Source organism: Panthera leo, chromosome C1 (genome assembly GCF_018350215.1).
Source record: "Panthera leo isolate Ple1 chromosome C1, P.leo_Ple1_pat1.1, whole genome shotgun sequence".
Classification (NCBI taxonomy): domain Eukaryota; kingdom Metazoa; phylum Chordata; class Mammalia; order Carnivora; family Felidae; genus Panthera; species Panthera leo.
This window is the reverse complement of record NC_056686.1, coordinates 35,191,148-35,206,510: the sequence shown is the minus strand read 5'-3', so window position 1 is coordinate 35,206,510 and position 15,363 is coordinate 35,191,148. Positions and strand designations below refer to the sequence as shown.

At 39.3% G+C, this 15,363-nt stretch overlaps 1 protein-coding gene across 4 annotated transcripts in view; it reads left to right on the top strand.

Moving 5' to 3' along the window:
• Positions 1–15,363, top strand: part of EIF2B3 (eukaryotic translation initiation factor 2B subunit gamma) — a 132,857-nt gene that overhangs the window by 24,182 nt on the left and 93,312 nt on the right. The window contains exons 2-3 of one of the 4 annotated variants that reach the window (XM_042950878.1): positions 3,706–3,830; positions 4,631–4,800. The exons of the other annotated variants lie outside the window; for them this stretch is intronic. Of the exons in view, the coding sequence (XP_042806812.1) occupies positions 3,752–3,830; positions 4,631–4,800 (249 nt within the window). The 5' untranslated portion in view covers positions 3,706–3,751. The remainder of the gene's footprint in view (positions 1–3,705; positions 3,831–4,630; positions 4,801–15,363) is intronic. 4 annotated transcript variants of the gene reach the window in all.

Below are 15,363 nucleotides of genomic sequence, written 5' to 3'. Positions count from 1 at the left end.
TAGCGGTTAATGATCACTGCCACCAGGCCGTAGTCCTTGTCTCTCCAGGCATTTGGCTATCTGAGGCTTATTTCTAGTAGATTCCTTAAGAAGTCTTCATGATATCAATGCTTAGCAGATTATCTGCAGCCTTTATATTTCAAAGCTAATTTATATGGATATGAAATCCTTGACTCACATTTTTTTCTTAAATATCTTAAATTCTCTCATGGATTATGTTATATAATGTTGCTGTTCAAAAAAGTACAGGTGAAAAATCTTTCTTTCCCTTATGAGTGAGTTGGTCTTTTTGTCTGGATTTCCAAAAGCGTTTTTATTTATCTAATTTTTTAAAGATTTTATTTATGTATTTGTTTATGTTTATTTATTTATTTTTTGAGAGAGAGAGCAAGCTGGGGAGGGGCAGAAAGAGAAGGAGAGAGAGAGTATCCCAAGCAGGCTCTGCACTGAGAGTGCAGAGTTCAATGCAGGGCTCACACTCATGAACCATGAGATCATGACCTGAGCCAAAGTCAGATGCTTAACTGACTAAGCCACCCAGGCACCCCATTAAAGATTTTATTTCCCTTCATTTTATTTTTTTAAAGTTCATTTACTTATTTCGAGAGAGACGGAGACAACACCAGTTGGGGAGGGGCAGAGAGAGAGAGAGGGAGAGAGAGTATCCCAAGCAGGTTCTGCACTGTCAGTCTAGAGCCTAACATGGGGCTCAGACTCATGAACTGTGAGATCATGACCTGAGCTGAAGTCAGATGCTTAACTGACTGAGCCACCCAGGATCCCCAAGTGTATTTTTTTTTTCAAAAAAAATTTTTTTAACATTTATTTATTTTTGAGACAGAGAGAGAACATGAACAGGGGAGGGTCAGAGAAAGAGGGAGACACAGAATCTGAAACAGGCTCCAGGCTCCAAGCTGTCAGCACAGAGCCCGACGCGGGGCTTGAACCCACAGACCGCGAGATCATGACCTGAGCCGAAGTCGGACGCTTAACTGACTGAGCCACCCAGGCACCCCTCCCCAAGTGTATTTTTAAGATGGAAGCAGCTTGAACATTTTTATGAGAGAGCAGAAGGGCCAGTGGAGAGGTATAGAAGAAAGATAAATGATGAATGAGGTCCCCAAGGAGACAAGAAGGAATGAAGGAGCAGCTTTGGGCAAGAGGAAGACTATATCTTCCACTGAAATGAGAAGATAGGAAGAAAGGGAAACTCAAAAGCAGATCAAGAAGGAGAGATAGGAATTTAAAAAATTCACTCCTGAGGCCTCTGTATTCTTGATGAAGTAGGAGGTGCATTTGTCTGTTGAGAATGTGGAGAGAGAAACGTGATGGGATTGGGACCTGTGAGTAGTGAAGCTTTAGAATTGTCGCTGGAAAATGGGAGAGAGCTGACTATGGACACTGAGAAGGAGACCTGAGCAGCATCAGGAGTATAGCTGGGGTTGAAGAATATAAATTATAATTACCACAATTAGTACAGTCGTGGTAAATTTTTTTTCTTGTTTTTCTGTCTTTTACCACTGCTCAGGTGTCTAGGTATAGAGGAGAAGACATGTTTTGATTGATCGGGGTTATGGGGAAGGTCAATATTTGTATCCACTGGAGAGGGAAAAATTGAGGCTAGGCAGAATAAGATTTGGCTAAGGACTTGATGGACAAAGGCCTTCCTTCTCTTCTTTCTGGCATGAGCTTAGCAAAAACTTTCCTTGCAGAGGCAGTCTCTCCAAATTGGAACTGAGTCCTTGTTAAGAGTTTTTATCCATTCCTCTTCTTGGGACAGTTAGTTTGCTTTCTTTTCTTGCATCATGTATAGTACTACAACGTCCATCCTTGCACCAGTTTCTTTGTGCTCTTGTTTTGAAGATAGACACCTAGGAGTGATGTGCGGATCATAAGGTATGTGCATTTCCAGCTTTACTAGATACTGGCAAATATGAATGCAGTCATATTAGTCTATATTCCCACCGGTAGTATGAATTAGAGGTCTGATTTCTGCCTGTCCTTATTAACAATTGGTATTCTGAAACTTAAATTTTCATTAATATGATGGGTGTGAAATGGTACCTCATTCTTGGTTTAATTTGCGTTTCCTTGATTATTTGTGAAATTGAGGCTTTGGGGGAGATTTTTTTTTGCTAGGTATATTGGTCGTTTTCCTTTTCATTGAATTTCTCATATCCTTTGCCCATTTTGTGTTTGGGTTATACCTCCTTTCTTTCTTTCTTTCTTTCTTTCTTTCTTTCTTTCTTTCTTTCTTTCTTTCTTTCTTAAATGTCTATTTATTTATTTTTGAGAGAGAGAGCACAAACAGGGAAGGGGTAGAGAGAGAGGGAGATAGAATCCCAAACAGACTCCGTGCTGTCAGCATAGAGGCCCATGCTGGGCTCAAACCCACCAATGACCTGAGCCAAAATCAAGAGTCGGATGCTCAACCAACTGAGCCTCCCAGGCATCCCATCTTTTTCTTACTTATACATATACTCTGTATATTCTGTATACTAATCCTTTAGTTATATGGTTACAAGTTTTCCCCCAGTCTGGAGCGCCTGCGTGGCTCAGTTGGTTAAGCTTTATGCCACTGACTTATCAAAGAAAACAGGTTATTTGTCATGTAGAATCTCTGACATCTGTCGTGTGTCTGGTTGCTCTCTACTGATGTCACTTAACTTGTTTTTCTTTCCCAGTATTTTCTTATAAATTGTAATTTGGATCTAAATGTTAGCTAGGTTCAATTTCAACTTTTTTTGTAATAATGTTTCATATGTGTACTTCTTAATGCATTGTATCCAGCTCTGAAATCAGACATTTAAAAAAGTCCTGATTTTCTTATGTACAGCTTTTTACATGTCAATCATACCTCAACAAAGAGGTTTAAAAAAAAAAAAAGCCCTGGTTTCTTTTTGTGGAGAATGATGTTTAGATACTGCAGTCTGAGATCTAGGAGAAATAGAAGATTTTAAATTTTAATGTAATTGATTTTTCATTCTTTTCCTTTATGGTTTGTGATTTCTGTCACAATTTAGAAATTCTTCCCTTTATGAGCTTTTTATATGTATATATAAAGTTCATTTATTTACTTATTTTTGAGAGAGAGAGAGCACAAGCAGGTGAGGGACAGAGAGATGAAACAAAATACCAAGCAGGCTTCATGCCAACAGCGCAGAACCCAGCGCGGGGCTTAAACTCAAAAACCATATGATCAAAAGTCAGATGCTTAACCACTGAGCCACCCAGGTGGCTTCCCTTCTGAGGTCTTAAAGATACTTTGCTTAAATTTTTAGTTTTGCTTTTCATAGTTTAGGCTCAAATTCACTTAGAATCTCTCCACTTATTTCAGGCTTTTAAAATATATCTCAGTAAAGTTTTATAATTTTCATCATAAAAATCTTATTTATCTTTTGTCAAATTTATTCCTAAATTGTGTTTTCACGTCCTCTCTTTAGTATGTACTTTGTAGATGTACATAATGTATACAACTTAATCAAACAGTTCTGTAAAACTTTGAGTGAAGGATAAAGGTCTCCTGCACTATCCTTCCTCATTCATGATTTTTTTTTTCTAGAATGTTGCCTCATTCATTTCTTTTTTCAGCAAAAATGCGCATTCATGATTTTGCTCTTCAGAAGCAACTACTTTCAGCTCTTTTTCCTTCTGGTAATGTCCTCAGTATTTTTAAGTAACATATTTATACTACTATTTTTTTAGTTTTAGTTCTAGATGATCGATTGAATTTCTACTGTGAAAGATAAGGATGTGGTTCATTTACCAGCCCATCTGCCCTTCCGTGTATACATATACAAACTTCCCCTTTCTTAATCTCCCAAATACAGGTATGTCATAATTTTTTATTAAATCAATCATGAGGGTTTATTTAGAGCTTAACCATGCAGTATACTAGTATTATACTTCCTTTTTTAAAAATCAATTTTATTATGATTTATATATGATATAAATATGCCCATTTTTAAAAAATTTTTTTTTTTTAACGTTTATTTATTTTTGAGACAGAGAGAGACAGAGCATGAATGGGGGAGGGTCAGAGAGAGGGAGACACAGAATTGAAACAGGCTCCGGGCTCTGAGCTGTCAGCACAGGGGCCCGATGCGGGGCTCGAACTCACGGACCGCGAGATCGTGACCTGAGCCGAAGTCGGCGCTCAACCGACTGAGCCACCCAGGCGCCCCTAAATATGCCTATTTTAAATGTACAGTTCTATAATTTTTCTAAATCAGATTTATTGAGGTATAAATTATAGAGAGTAAAAAATTCACCCTTTTCAGTGTACTGAGTTTTGACAAATGTATTATTGTTGTATAACTACTGCCTGGATCAAGATAAATGGTTCTGTCATCCCTTACAAGTTTTTACTTTTTCTATATGCAATGTTTTGTTTTCTTAGAGTTACCAATTGCCACACTTTCAAAGTTGCTTGGTTTTCTGTGTTTCCATCATTAATTCATCCTCAGACTTTTTTTTTTTTTCTCATCCTCAGACTTCTAAAAGGAACACAAATGTATCAGTATATTTAAACATACCAGTTTTTTGTTTTGTTTTTGTTTTTGTTTCCTTTGAGACAACCCTCTTAGGAGCCATCCATTCTCTCTTCAAATCTCTACTGTTTGCTCTCTAGGCCTGCTGCAGAGCTGTCATCCTGGGACTTTCCACCATCATTCTAGGAATTCCCTTCTCTCTCCTGGGCTGGATACCCTGGTTCCTAGGTCCCATGTTTCCTCTTTGGTTTACTCCCTCATTTCAAAGGAACTCAACCTTTATTGGCTTCTTAAAGAGAGAGCATGGAAGGTAAATATTTTGAGAACTTGAATGTTTGAAAATGTTTTATTCCATTCCTTACTCTTGAATGATACCTTACTTTTGTATAGATTTCTAGGTTAGAGATAATAGACCTTCAGAATTTTTTGTCCCAAGCCCAAGCAGAGACAGACAGGTTTCCTTGATAACTCTCTATGCTGTAGGTAGACTCCGCGCCCCCCCCCCCACCCCAAAGTTTACCCTTCCACTGAGTTTTCATTTATGCAGGGTCTCCATTCAAACTCCCTACTTCATACCAGCATCCAGCCACATCTTTTGGCCCAATGCAGCCCTTAAAAACCCTAGTTAAGGCAGCCAGGGTTCCTGCTCAGTTTTCACTTCCTTCTTCAGTTCTCACACTTGGTATTTTCCCTTTCTTTCTTGTAAGTTTGAATACACCTGGAATAATTTTTTGTTGAGTCTTCTCCAAAATTTTTAGGTGTTTGTAACACAATTTTGGGGTTCTTAGCCCACAGTTTTCTAATACCAGAAGCCTCCATGCTAAACACTTAATGTGCATTATTTCATTTAATCCTCCAGCTACTTCTGAGGTGGAAAGAAAGACTATGCATTAAGTACTTTAGTCTCAGTAAATGCATTAAGTAATCAGGGATTAATAGGATGATGTCTGCTAGGTATGGTCAAGTGGCACATGCCTCAGTGGATATTGAATTGTTATTTGAGTGCAGTAGTGAAGTGGATTAGGGACATAGTAAAGAAGAGTGAGAAGAGTACTGTGTGCCCTCTGTAAGACTATCAACAAACACTGCTTGGATCTACTTATTGAAGAAAGACCACTTCTTGAATGTCACTTTTTAATTGAGTTTTGTAAGAAAAGTAGGAATTTGTGCTAGTGGGGTGATACATAGGGATAGATATTCTTAGTGTGAAGGGGATAGAATAACTCCAAGAAAAGCATAAAAATGTTGGTAGATCCTCTACTTTAACAGTTGAAGGAGTATTACAAAGCTGAGATTATGAGGGAATATTTTAGTTTCATGTTGTATGATCTGATGGCCTCACTCAGTGTAAACATACACCTTTAAAACTTTACCTAGGTCTACATATCTTTGAAATATACTAAAAAAGAAAACATATAAATTAAATAACCTAAGTGGTAGTCTTTTTTTCTTTCTGTGTGGCATCCTGAAGTATATACATTTAAGGTTTAATTTGATCTTTTTTTTAGAAATTGGACAACTTGGAAGGGAGGAGAATAGAAGGGCAGATGAAAAGTGAAATGGAGAAGCAGCAGAGACCTGCTTTGCAGTAACAGCTGATTATTCACACAAGATGTCTGTAACCAGTTAAACCCTTTTGAGGCTACTTAAATTTGCTAAAGCTTTATAAATGAGTACATTTGAAAAATTAATTTACTTCAGAACTTTAGTTTCTGTTCTTATAGATGACCCTAAAGTAGAGAGTTAATTTATTAGCTGATTATGAGGGCGTAAATTTTATTTTCTTTGGAGTTACCCAGAATGTTTGCTCTGAAGATCGCAAGGGAGATCTTTCAGGTATACTCTGGATTTCTAATCCCCACAGCCACCTTGAAAGGTAGATTTCTACGGATATCTAATCCCCATACCCACCTTGAAAGGTAGTTGGTATTCTATTTTGCAGTTGAGAAAACTGATACTCAGAGAGCTTAAATAATCTCCCCCAGATCCCACATCTGGTTAGGTGCTGAGCCAGACTAGAACCCAGCCCTGGGTTTTGAGATACTGTACGTTTGTGCATCTCAAATATCCATGCTTTTTTCACTCCTGTTGCCTCCAAGAGACAAGCATCAGCAGTCCTTATTTTTTTTTTTTTAACGATTATTTATTTTTGAGACAGAGAGAGACAGAGCATGAACGGAGGAGGGTCAGAGAGAGAGGGAGACACAGAATCTGAAACAGGCTCCAGGCTCTGAGCTGTCAGCACAGAGCCCGACGCGGGGCTCGAACTCACGGACCGCGAGATCATGACCTGAGCCGAAGTTGGCCGCTTAACCGACTGAGCCACCCAGGCGCCCCTCAGCAGTCCTTATAATCTACTCTAACTCTAGACCCTTGGCTTCAGAATAAATTATTAGGTAAGTGTTTTGAGAACAGGTTAGTGAGGTATCTTTAGGAGACCTCAGCAAACTACATCTGTAATAGAGTTCTATAGCCTGTGTTTAAAACACTTAACCTTATATTGCAGGTCTCATGGCTTCTCTTAATTTATAGATTGCAGAGTTGATAATTTTCTATTTAATCTAGACAAGAATCTTTAGCCTAAGGCAAGCCTCATTTGCCCTCTGCCTCAGTTTCACAACCTAGAAAATAAGGATAATGATACCAACACACTAGTTAGAGGTTTAGTTATGTAAATTCTTTGATGTAGAAAAAGGACTATTGTTACATGTCTTATGAAACAGCTGACATGTTACAACAAAGAACAAACTATGCCAATGAAATCCCCATCCTAGGGACAGCTTATTAGAAAGATTGAGCATATGTGCTATTTTTAGATGTTCAAAAACTAAGTACAAGTTGTTTTCAGTTGAGTGTTTGATGTCTTTATCGAATTACAAATCTCTGTCATTCTTTTCTGGAACCTTTCATTTTGCCCAAGGATTTGTTTTTGGCAGATTTCTATCTGCTTGAAAAGAATGAGTACAGTTTGGTTAAGGGAAAATCTGAGAACTTGGTCCCAACTTGCTTGAAGTCTTTAAGTGGCAACTTTCCTTCTTGACTGCTTTGGTGGGCTGGGGTTGCATAGGAAGGCCTCAGGATATCCCCAGTGATGCCTTCTTTGAGCCCACTGGTGGAATAATGAAAAGCCCAGGAGCTATGGTGGAAGTAAGTTAAACAAGGACATTTTAAACCTTTTTTTTTTCTGTCCCTAGGAAATCTCAGTGGAGCTTTTCTCTTGACTGTACTAACCTAGTGTATATATTCACAAGCTTCATGGAATGAACTAAGGACAGAAACATGATAGCTAGGAATTAGGATAGAACACCTAGGCTATCATTACATACTTTCTTTATCTTTGGGTGGTAAGGAGCCATATAGCTTACAACTCTTGGTATGACCACCTATCCTGCTCTGAATCATAAGGTAACAAAGACTATAGCCTGACTGGTGGAATGGGCTAGTACCATTTGTGGGAAGTCAGTAAGCATTCTGTCCTCATGACCAGGAGTTCATTTGAAGTAGCCTATAGCTATCCATCCTTTTTTCAGCTCTTTTTTTTTTTTTTTAATGTTTTTAAATTTATTTTTGAGACAGAGAGAGACAGAGCGTGAACAGGGGAGGGGCAGAGAGAGAAGGAGACACAGAATCCGAAGCAGGCTCTAGGCTCTGAGCTGTCAGCACAGATTTCAGCTCTTAATTTAAGCATTGTCTGCTTCAACAAGCCTTTGTTGGCTTTCTAATACTGGATTATGTTTCATTTTTCTGTACTTGCACAGAGAATTAAAATTACCTGTCATATTGTCATCTCCCTGCACTAGACTATGGGACAAGAACTGTTTCTGGGCCTGTCACAGAGAGGATGCTCAATATGTATTTATTGAATGAATGACAGATGGAGGCAAGCTCTATGTAAACATTTGGAACATGTTCCTTACTCCTTTGATATAGGCATAGATGTTTATATGAGCCTAAAGATGAGTTTTAGTGATTGCAGATCAGAGGGATCATGGCATTGACTGTTTGGTGTTCATTTTATTTGCATCTGTAAATTTCCATCAAGCCTTAAGTTTGCTGACATGGCTGGTCCTCTACCCCAAGTAGGTTATTCCAGAGGGAGGAATTGTCTTGTCTTGTTTTGTCTTGTCTTGTCTTATCAAAGAAATATAGTGACATAGTGAAAAGAACATAGGCTTTCACAAATATAGGTAGATCTCGATTCTAATTCTAGTGCCACCATTTATTAGCATATGCTCTTCAATGAGGTTACTATCCCTTCTAAGCTTGCATTTAATTCATCTATAAAATAGTCATATTTTTCATTTATTCACAAATATGTATTGAACACGTGCTATATACCAAGCACTATTCTGGATATTGGAAATACAGTGATAAACCAGATAAACAAGATCCCTGTCCTCATAGAGCTATTCTATAAGGAGAAATATATAATTAGAAAACAAATAATTTCTGGTGATAAAAATGCTAAGAAGAAAAATAAAGCAGGATAAGGGGATAAAGAGTGGCAGTGGAAAGAGAGAGCTCTTTCAGACAGGAGATAGCATTTGAGAAGAAACCCTAATGATATGGGTAGTAAGCCTTAAGGAAGATCTTTCCTTGCAGAGAGAATAGCAAGTGCACATGCCCTGAGTTAGGAATAAATTTAACCTGTTTCAGAAGCAGTAAGAAGACCAATATGACTAGAGCACAGTAATTAAGTAGTAGAATGGTAGTATGGAAGGCCTGAGAGTTATGTGAGGACCAGATCATAAAGGATCTTCTAGATCATAGTAAGAATTTAAAGTTTATATTTTGTTCTATGTTGGGAAACCTTTGGTGGGTTTTGAGTGACATCATCTGATTTATGCTTTTAAAAGATCTCTACAGCTGCTGTATGGAAAGTAAAACTATAATGCAACAGGAATGAATCGGGCAGATCAGTTAGGAGATAGTTGCAATAGTCCAGATGGAAGATAATGCTAAGATGAGAACAGTAGTGGTAGAAGTAGTTGCATTTAAAACATTTTTTAATTATTTTTTTAATGTTTATTTATTTTTGAGAGAGAGACAGACAGAGCATGAACAAGGGAGGAGCAGAGAGAGGGAGAAACAGAATTCGAAGCAGCTCCAGGCTCCCAGCTGTCAGCATAGAGCCTGATGCGGGGCTTGAACTCACGAATCATGAGATCATGACCTGAGCTGAAGTTGGATGCTTAACCGACTGAGCCACCCAGGCACCCTCATTCAAGACATATTTTGAAGGTAGAGTTAACAGGACTTTTTATGGATTGGATATATAGAATGAAGAAAAGAGAGAAATGAAACAATAGCTTCTGGATTTTTTACTTGAACAACTGGAGTGATAGTGATAGTAGTGTGGGAGACTGGAGGAAAAACAAGTTGGCAGTCAAGATAATTTTTGGATGTTGGGCACTTGGGTGGCTCAGTCGGTTAAGTGTCCACTCTTGACTTCAGCTCGAGTCATGATGTCACAGTTCATGGGTTTGAGCCCTGTGTTGGCTCTGCGCTGAGAGTGTGGGATTTTCTCCCTCCTTTCTCTCTGCCCCTTCCCTGTTCATGCTCTCTGTCTCACACACGCACGCTCTCAATAAATAAATTAAAAAAAAATTTTTTAAAGATAATTTTTGGATGTTAATTTGTAACACTGAGTATTAGATGTCTATGTAGAGATATCAAGTAGGCAGTTTTACAATTCAGAATCTCAAAGGAGAGGTCAGGGCTGGACATATAAATCTGGGGATCATCAACAAAGTGAAATCATCTGGGGAGTGTGTGTAGCAAAAGAAGAGAAGAGGGCTAAAGGCTGAGCCTGGTATTTAGAGACCAAGAACCAGAGGAGGAGGAAACAAAGGTGATTAGGAAGGTACAGCCACTGAAGTAAAAAGAAAGATCAGGAAGTTAAGGTATCATGGAAGCTGTGTGAGGAAAGTGAATCAAAGAGAGAGTGATCAGTTGTGCCAGATATTGCTATGGAAAGTTGAGTAAGATGAGAACCAAGAATTTATCATTGGATTTGGCAACATGGATTCATTGATGACTTAAACTCTTGCTGGAATAGTAGGGACAAAAACCAGATTAGACAGAAGAGGTGAGGGATTAAGAAATGGGATATGTTAGGGCACCTGGCTGGCTCAGTCAATGGAACATGTGACTCTTGAATGTGGGATTGTGAGTTCCAGCCCCACATTGGGTGTAGACATTACTTTAAAAATAAACAAAAAAGAAAATGGGAGATGGTAAGACAGCTGTTTTGTTTTTTTTTTTACGTTTATTTATTTTTGATTATTAACTGATTCTGTTCATGAATTTCTTAGACTGGCTCTCTAATTTTCTTATCTTTCATATTTTCAATACGTTTATCTTTTTTCCTCAAGTTTTATATATGGATGGGGCATGTCAACTGTGAGCTTCACTTTATAGGGTGATATGGTGATAGGGTTGGGCTCTTTTTTTGGTGGATCTCTTATATCTCTATTTTCAGGGGTTTTTTTCTTGGATTACTCAGATTCCCTGGAGAAAACTGTTATCCTGCCTGAAAAGTAAAGACCTGGCTGCTGGCATTCCAGGAAATGAGTTGGGGTCAGGGCTAGGGAGGATGTCTCAGAATCCTGTATGCATTTTTTTTTTTTAATGTTTATTTTTGAGAGAGAGAGAGACAGAGTGCGAGCAGGGGAGGGGCAGAGAGAGAGGGAGACACAGAATCCGAAGCAGGCTCCAGGCTCTGAGCTGTCAGCACAGGGCCTGATTCGGGGCTCAAACTCATGAACCATGAAATCATGACCTGAGCCGAAATCGGATGCTTGACCAACTGAGCCATCCAGGCACCCCTGTATGCATTCTTTTTTAAGTCCCCTTTTTTTCAGTAAGATGCATCCTCTGTTCCTATCCCAGCTGTGATTGTGCTTTCCCAGTCTAGATATCTTCTATTTTACTCTCTTCAGCCCTCTGCCAGTGTGACACATGTGCAGTAGCTGGATTGCACTGAGTGGAAAAGAGATCTTTCAACCAGCATTCTTTATTTTAATTCCTCCCTCCCCTGCTTTTTATCCATATCAGTTCCTCAGCCTTTTGGAGAATCTGGTGTAAGTTGAGTTTGTTCTCAGTTTTCCTATGATTAACATGGTCATTTTTTTTTTTATTTTATTTTTTTACATTTATTTATTTTTGATAGAGACAGAGCGCAAGTGGGGGAGGGGCAGAGAGAGAAGGAGACACAGAATCTTAAGCAGGCTCCAGGCTCCGAGCTGTCAGCACAGAGCCCAACGTGGGGCTTGAACTCACAAACCGTGAGATCATGACCTGAGCCGAAGTCGGATGCTTAACTGACTGAGCCACCCAGGTGCCCAACATGGTCATTTTTTTAATGTTGTCTCCTTTCCCATTCTTCTTACGTTTGTGGGTTTAGGACCATTTTAAAAATCCTTTGTTATTTCAGTGATGTTTTGAGAAGGGCGAATACAGTTGTATGCCTTCAATCTGCTATCTTAAAACTTCTATAATAACTAAGGAGAAAGGGTGACAGGGAGTTCCGTAGCTGACTGCAACAAGGAGGAGTAGATGATTTCATCTGTTGTCATGCATTTCAAATGAGTATAGGTCATGGAGTGAGAGAAATGGCCTGAACATGATTGAGTGAAGAATTCACCTTCTTCACCTTCTGGACTCTTTGATTGGAAGACAGTGTGAAGAACAGAGAAAATGTCCTGAGCAGTTTCTTTGATGCTGTTAAAATTTAGAAACTTAGAATTAGAAAATATTTACAGGGGCAGCTGGGTGGCTCAGTCAGTTAAGCATCTCACTTCAGCTCAGGTCATGATCTCACGGTTTGTGATTTCAAGCCCCGTGTCTTACTCTCTGCTGACAGCTCAGAGCCTAAAGCCTGCTTCGGATTCTAGGTCTCCCTCTCTCTCTGCCCCTCCCCCACTCATTTTCTGTCTCCCTCTTTCTCAAAATAAGTAGACATTAAAAAAAAGTAAAGAAAAAAAATATTTATAAAGGGGGCACCTAGGTGGCTCAGTCAGTTAAGTGTCCAACTGCAGCTCAGGTCATGATCTTGCAGTTTGTGAGTTCGAGCCCCACGTCAGGCTTTGTTTTGGCAGCTCAGAGCCTGGAGCCTGCTTTGGATTCTGTGTCTCCCTCTCTCTCTCTGCCTCTCCCTTGCTCGTGCTCTATCTCTCTCTCTCAAAAATAAATAAACGTTTTTAAAAAAAGAAAAAATATTTATAAAGAAATATATTCTCGGGGCACCTGGGTGTTTTAGTCGGTTGAGCATCTATCTGACTCTTGATTTCAGCTCAAGTCATGATCTCACTGTTTGTGAGTTCGAACCCTGCATCAGTCTCTGCACTAACAGTGTGGAGCCTGCTTGGGATTCTCCCCCTCCCTCCCTCCCTTTCTCTCTTTCTCCCCCTACCCTGTCTACACTCTCTCTCTCAAAATAAATAAATAAACATTAAAAAAACCAAAAAGGCATGTGGGGGCACCTGGATGGCTCAGTCGGTTAAGTGTCCAACTCTTGATTTTGGCTCTGGTAGTGATCTCACGGTCCTTGAGTTCGAGCCCCACATCGGGCTCTGCGCTGACAGAGCTTCGGATTCTTTCTCTCCCTCTCTCTCTCTCTGCCCCTCCCCTGCTCATGCTCTGTTTCTCTCTCAAAAGAAATGAATAAAAATTAAAAAAAATATTTTTTAAAAGGCATATGGATAGTAATTATTCTCTTCTAAAAAAAAAAAAAAAGAATAGCTTGACCCTTGTAATCATACAATTTTATGCCATAAGGGACTTCAGAGATGGTACAGCCCTCTCATCTAATAGATCAAGAAACTGAGACCCATAGAGGGAGTGGCCCATTCAAAGTCACATGTGAAATTAATAAGAAAAGAAAACCTGCCTAATGTTAAGAGTTGCTTTTTGAGAATGCTTTTAGTTTCTTTTTTTTTTTTTAAATGTTAGTTGTCTTTTTCTCATATTATGATAAACTTCCCTTTATCACAGTCCCTAACTACCCTCTGTGACCCTCTCCCAAGCTTTCTGGCTTCCAAGTAAACCGGACAATATTTCTACATATTTTATACTTCAGGACAAAATTAAAATTCGAGTTACAGATAGAAAATATGTAATGTAATTGTTTTGTTTTCAATTTTTTTTTTTAACATTTATTTATTTATGAGAGACAGAGAGAGACAGAGCATGAGCAGGAGAGGGGCAGAGAGAAAGGGAGACACAGAATCCAAAGCAGACTCCAGGCTCTGAGCTGTCAGCACAGAGCCTGACGGGCTCGAACTCATGGACTGCGAGATTATGACCTGAGCCAAAGTCAGAGGCTTAACCAACTGAGCCACCCAGGAGCCCTTAGAAAAAATGTAATGTAATTGTTAAGAGCATGTTTCATAGTCTTGAAATGGGGCAATTATATTTTTATTCTGTGGACTATTTGTGTCTAACTGAAGAAAAAGAATTGAATTATTTAAAATAAATTCAGAGTAACAAATTCTTTCAAAGTGAAGGTTTGATTTGAGAGAACAAAAAAGCCATGTAATGTCCACACATTTGGCGATTAAGATTAAATTGCAGATACTTAAAATGCAGATACCAACAATTTCTGCATTTTCATAAACAACCTCTATGTCTTAAATGTTACAAACTGAGTGACAATAAATAAATATTTTGCCTCAAAAAAATTCTGGAAGAGAAGTGATTAGCATTTAACTCATTTAATAATGTCAGAAATTAACAGATTCTCAGTTACTTCTTAGCTTCACACAGGAAAGATGAGTAAAATTCTTCTATTTGTTTGTAACCTGAAGAGGAGAACTTCTTTAGGAAGGTAATGTTGAGTCTCCATTTTAAAATTATAAATCTAGCATATCCCCTCCAGCCATACCCTCCAGGACAGCTGCATCTGGTAAGTTTTCAGACATTTCTGTTTTTTTCCTTTTTGGGAGCAACAGGTTTATTTCCTACCTTGTTGCTTTAGGGGGCTGCCAAGTTACCATTTTGGCCCCTGTCCTGTGAACGGTCACAGTCTCTTACAAAGGGGGCTCTCAGCTTTGTCAGAAAGTATGCTGTTTCTAAACACCTAAAATTGGATGTTTTCTTCTTTGAGTCAGTTTAACAAGGAGAAGGAGGTAACAGGAAGAGTGCTAATAACATTTACAGATGCTTGTTCCCCAGCACTAGGTTAAACTCTGGTGACACAAAGATAAAAGAGCTCCTTATGAAACTCAAAGTCTAGGGGCACCTGGGTGGCTCAGTCGGTTAAGTGTCTGACTTTGGCTCAGTTCATGATCTGGCAGTTCGTGGGTTCAAGCCCCGCGTTGGGGTTCTGTGCTGACAGCTCAGAGCATGGAGCCTGCTTCAGATTCTGTCTCTCTCTCAAGAATAAATAAACATTAAAATTTTTTTTTTTAAGTTGAAGCTAAAATCCATAGATAATTCAATATGGGTGCAGTCATTCAAGAATAAAGGACTCCAGGGGCACCTAGGTGGCTCAGTCAGTTAAGCATCCAACTTCAGCTCAGTTCATGATCTCATGTCTCATGAGTTCGAGTCCTGCATTGGGCTCTGTGCTGACAGCTCAGAGCCTGGAGCTTGCTTCAGATTCTGTGTCTCCCTCTCCCTCTGCCCCTCCCCTGCTCGCACTCTGTCTTTCTCTGTCTCTCTTTCAACATTTTAAAAATTTAAAACAAAAAAAATAGGGGCATCTGGGCGGCTCAATCTGACTTCGGCTCAGGTCATGACCTCATGGTTCATATGTTGGAGCTTCTGGCTCTGTGCTGACAGCTCAGAGCCTGGAGCCTGCTTTGGATTCTGTGTCTCCCTCTCTCTCTCTGCCCCTCCCTGCTCACACTCTGTCTGTCTGTCTCTCTCTCTC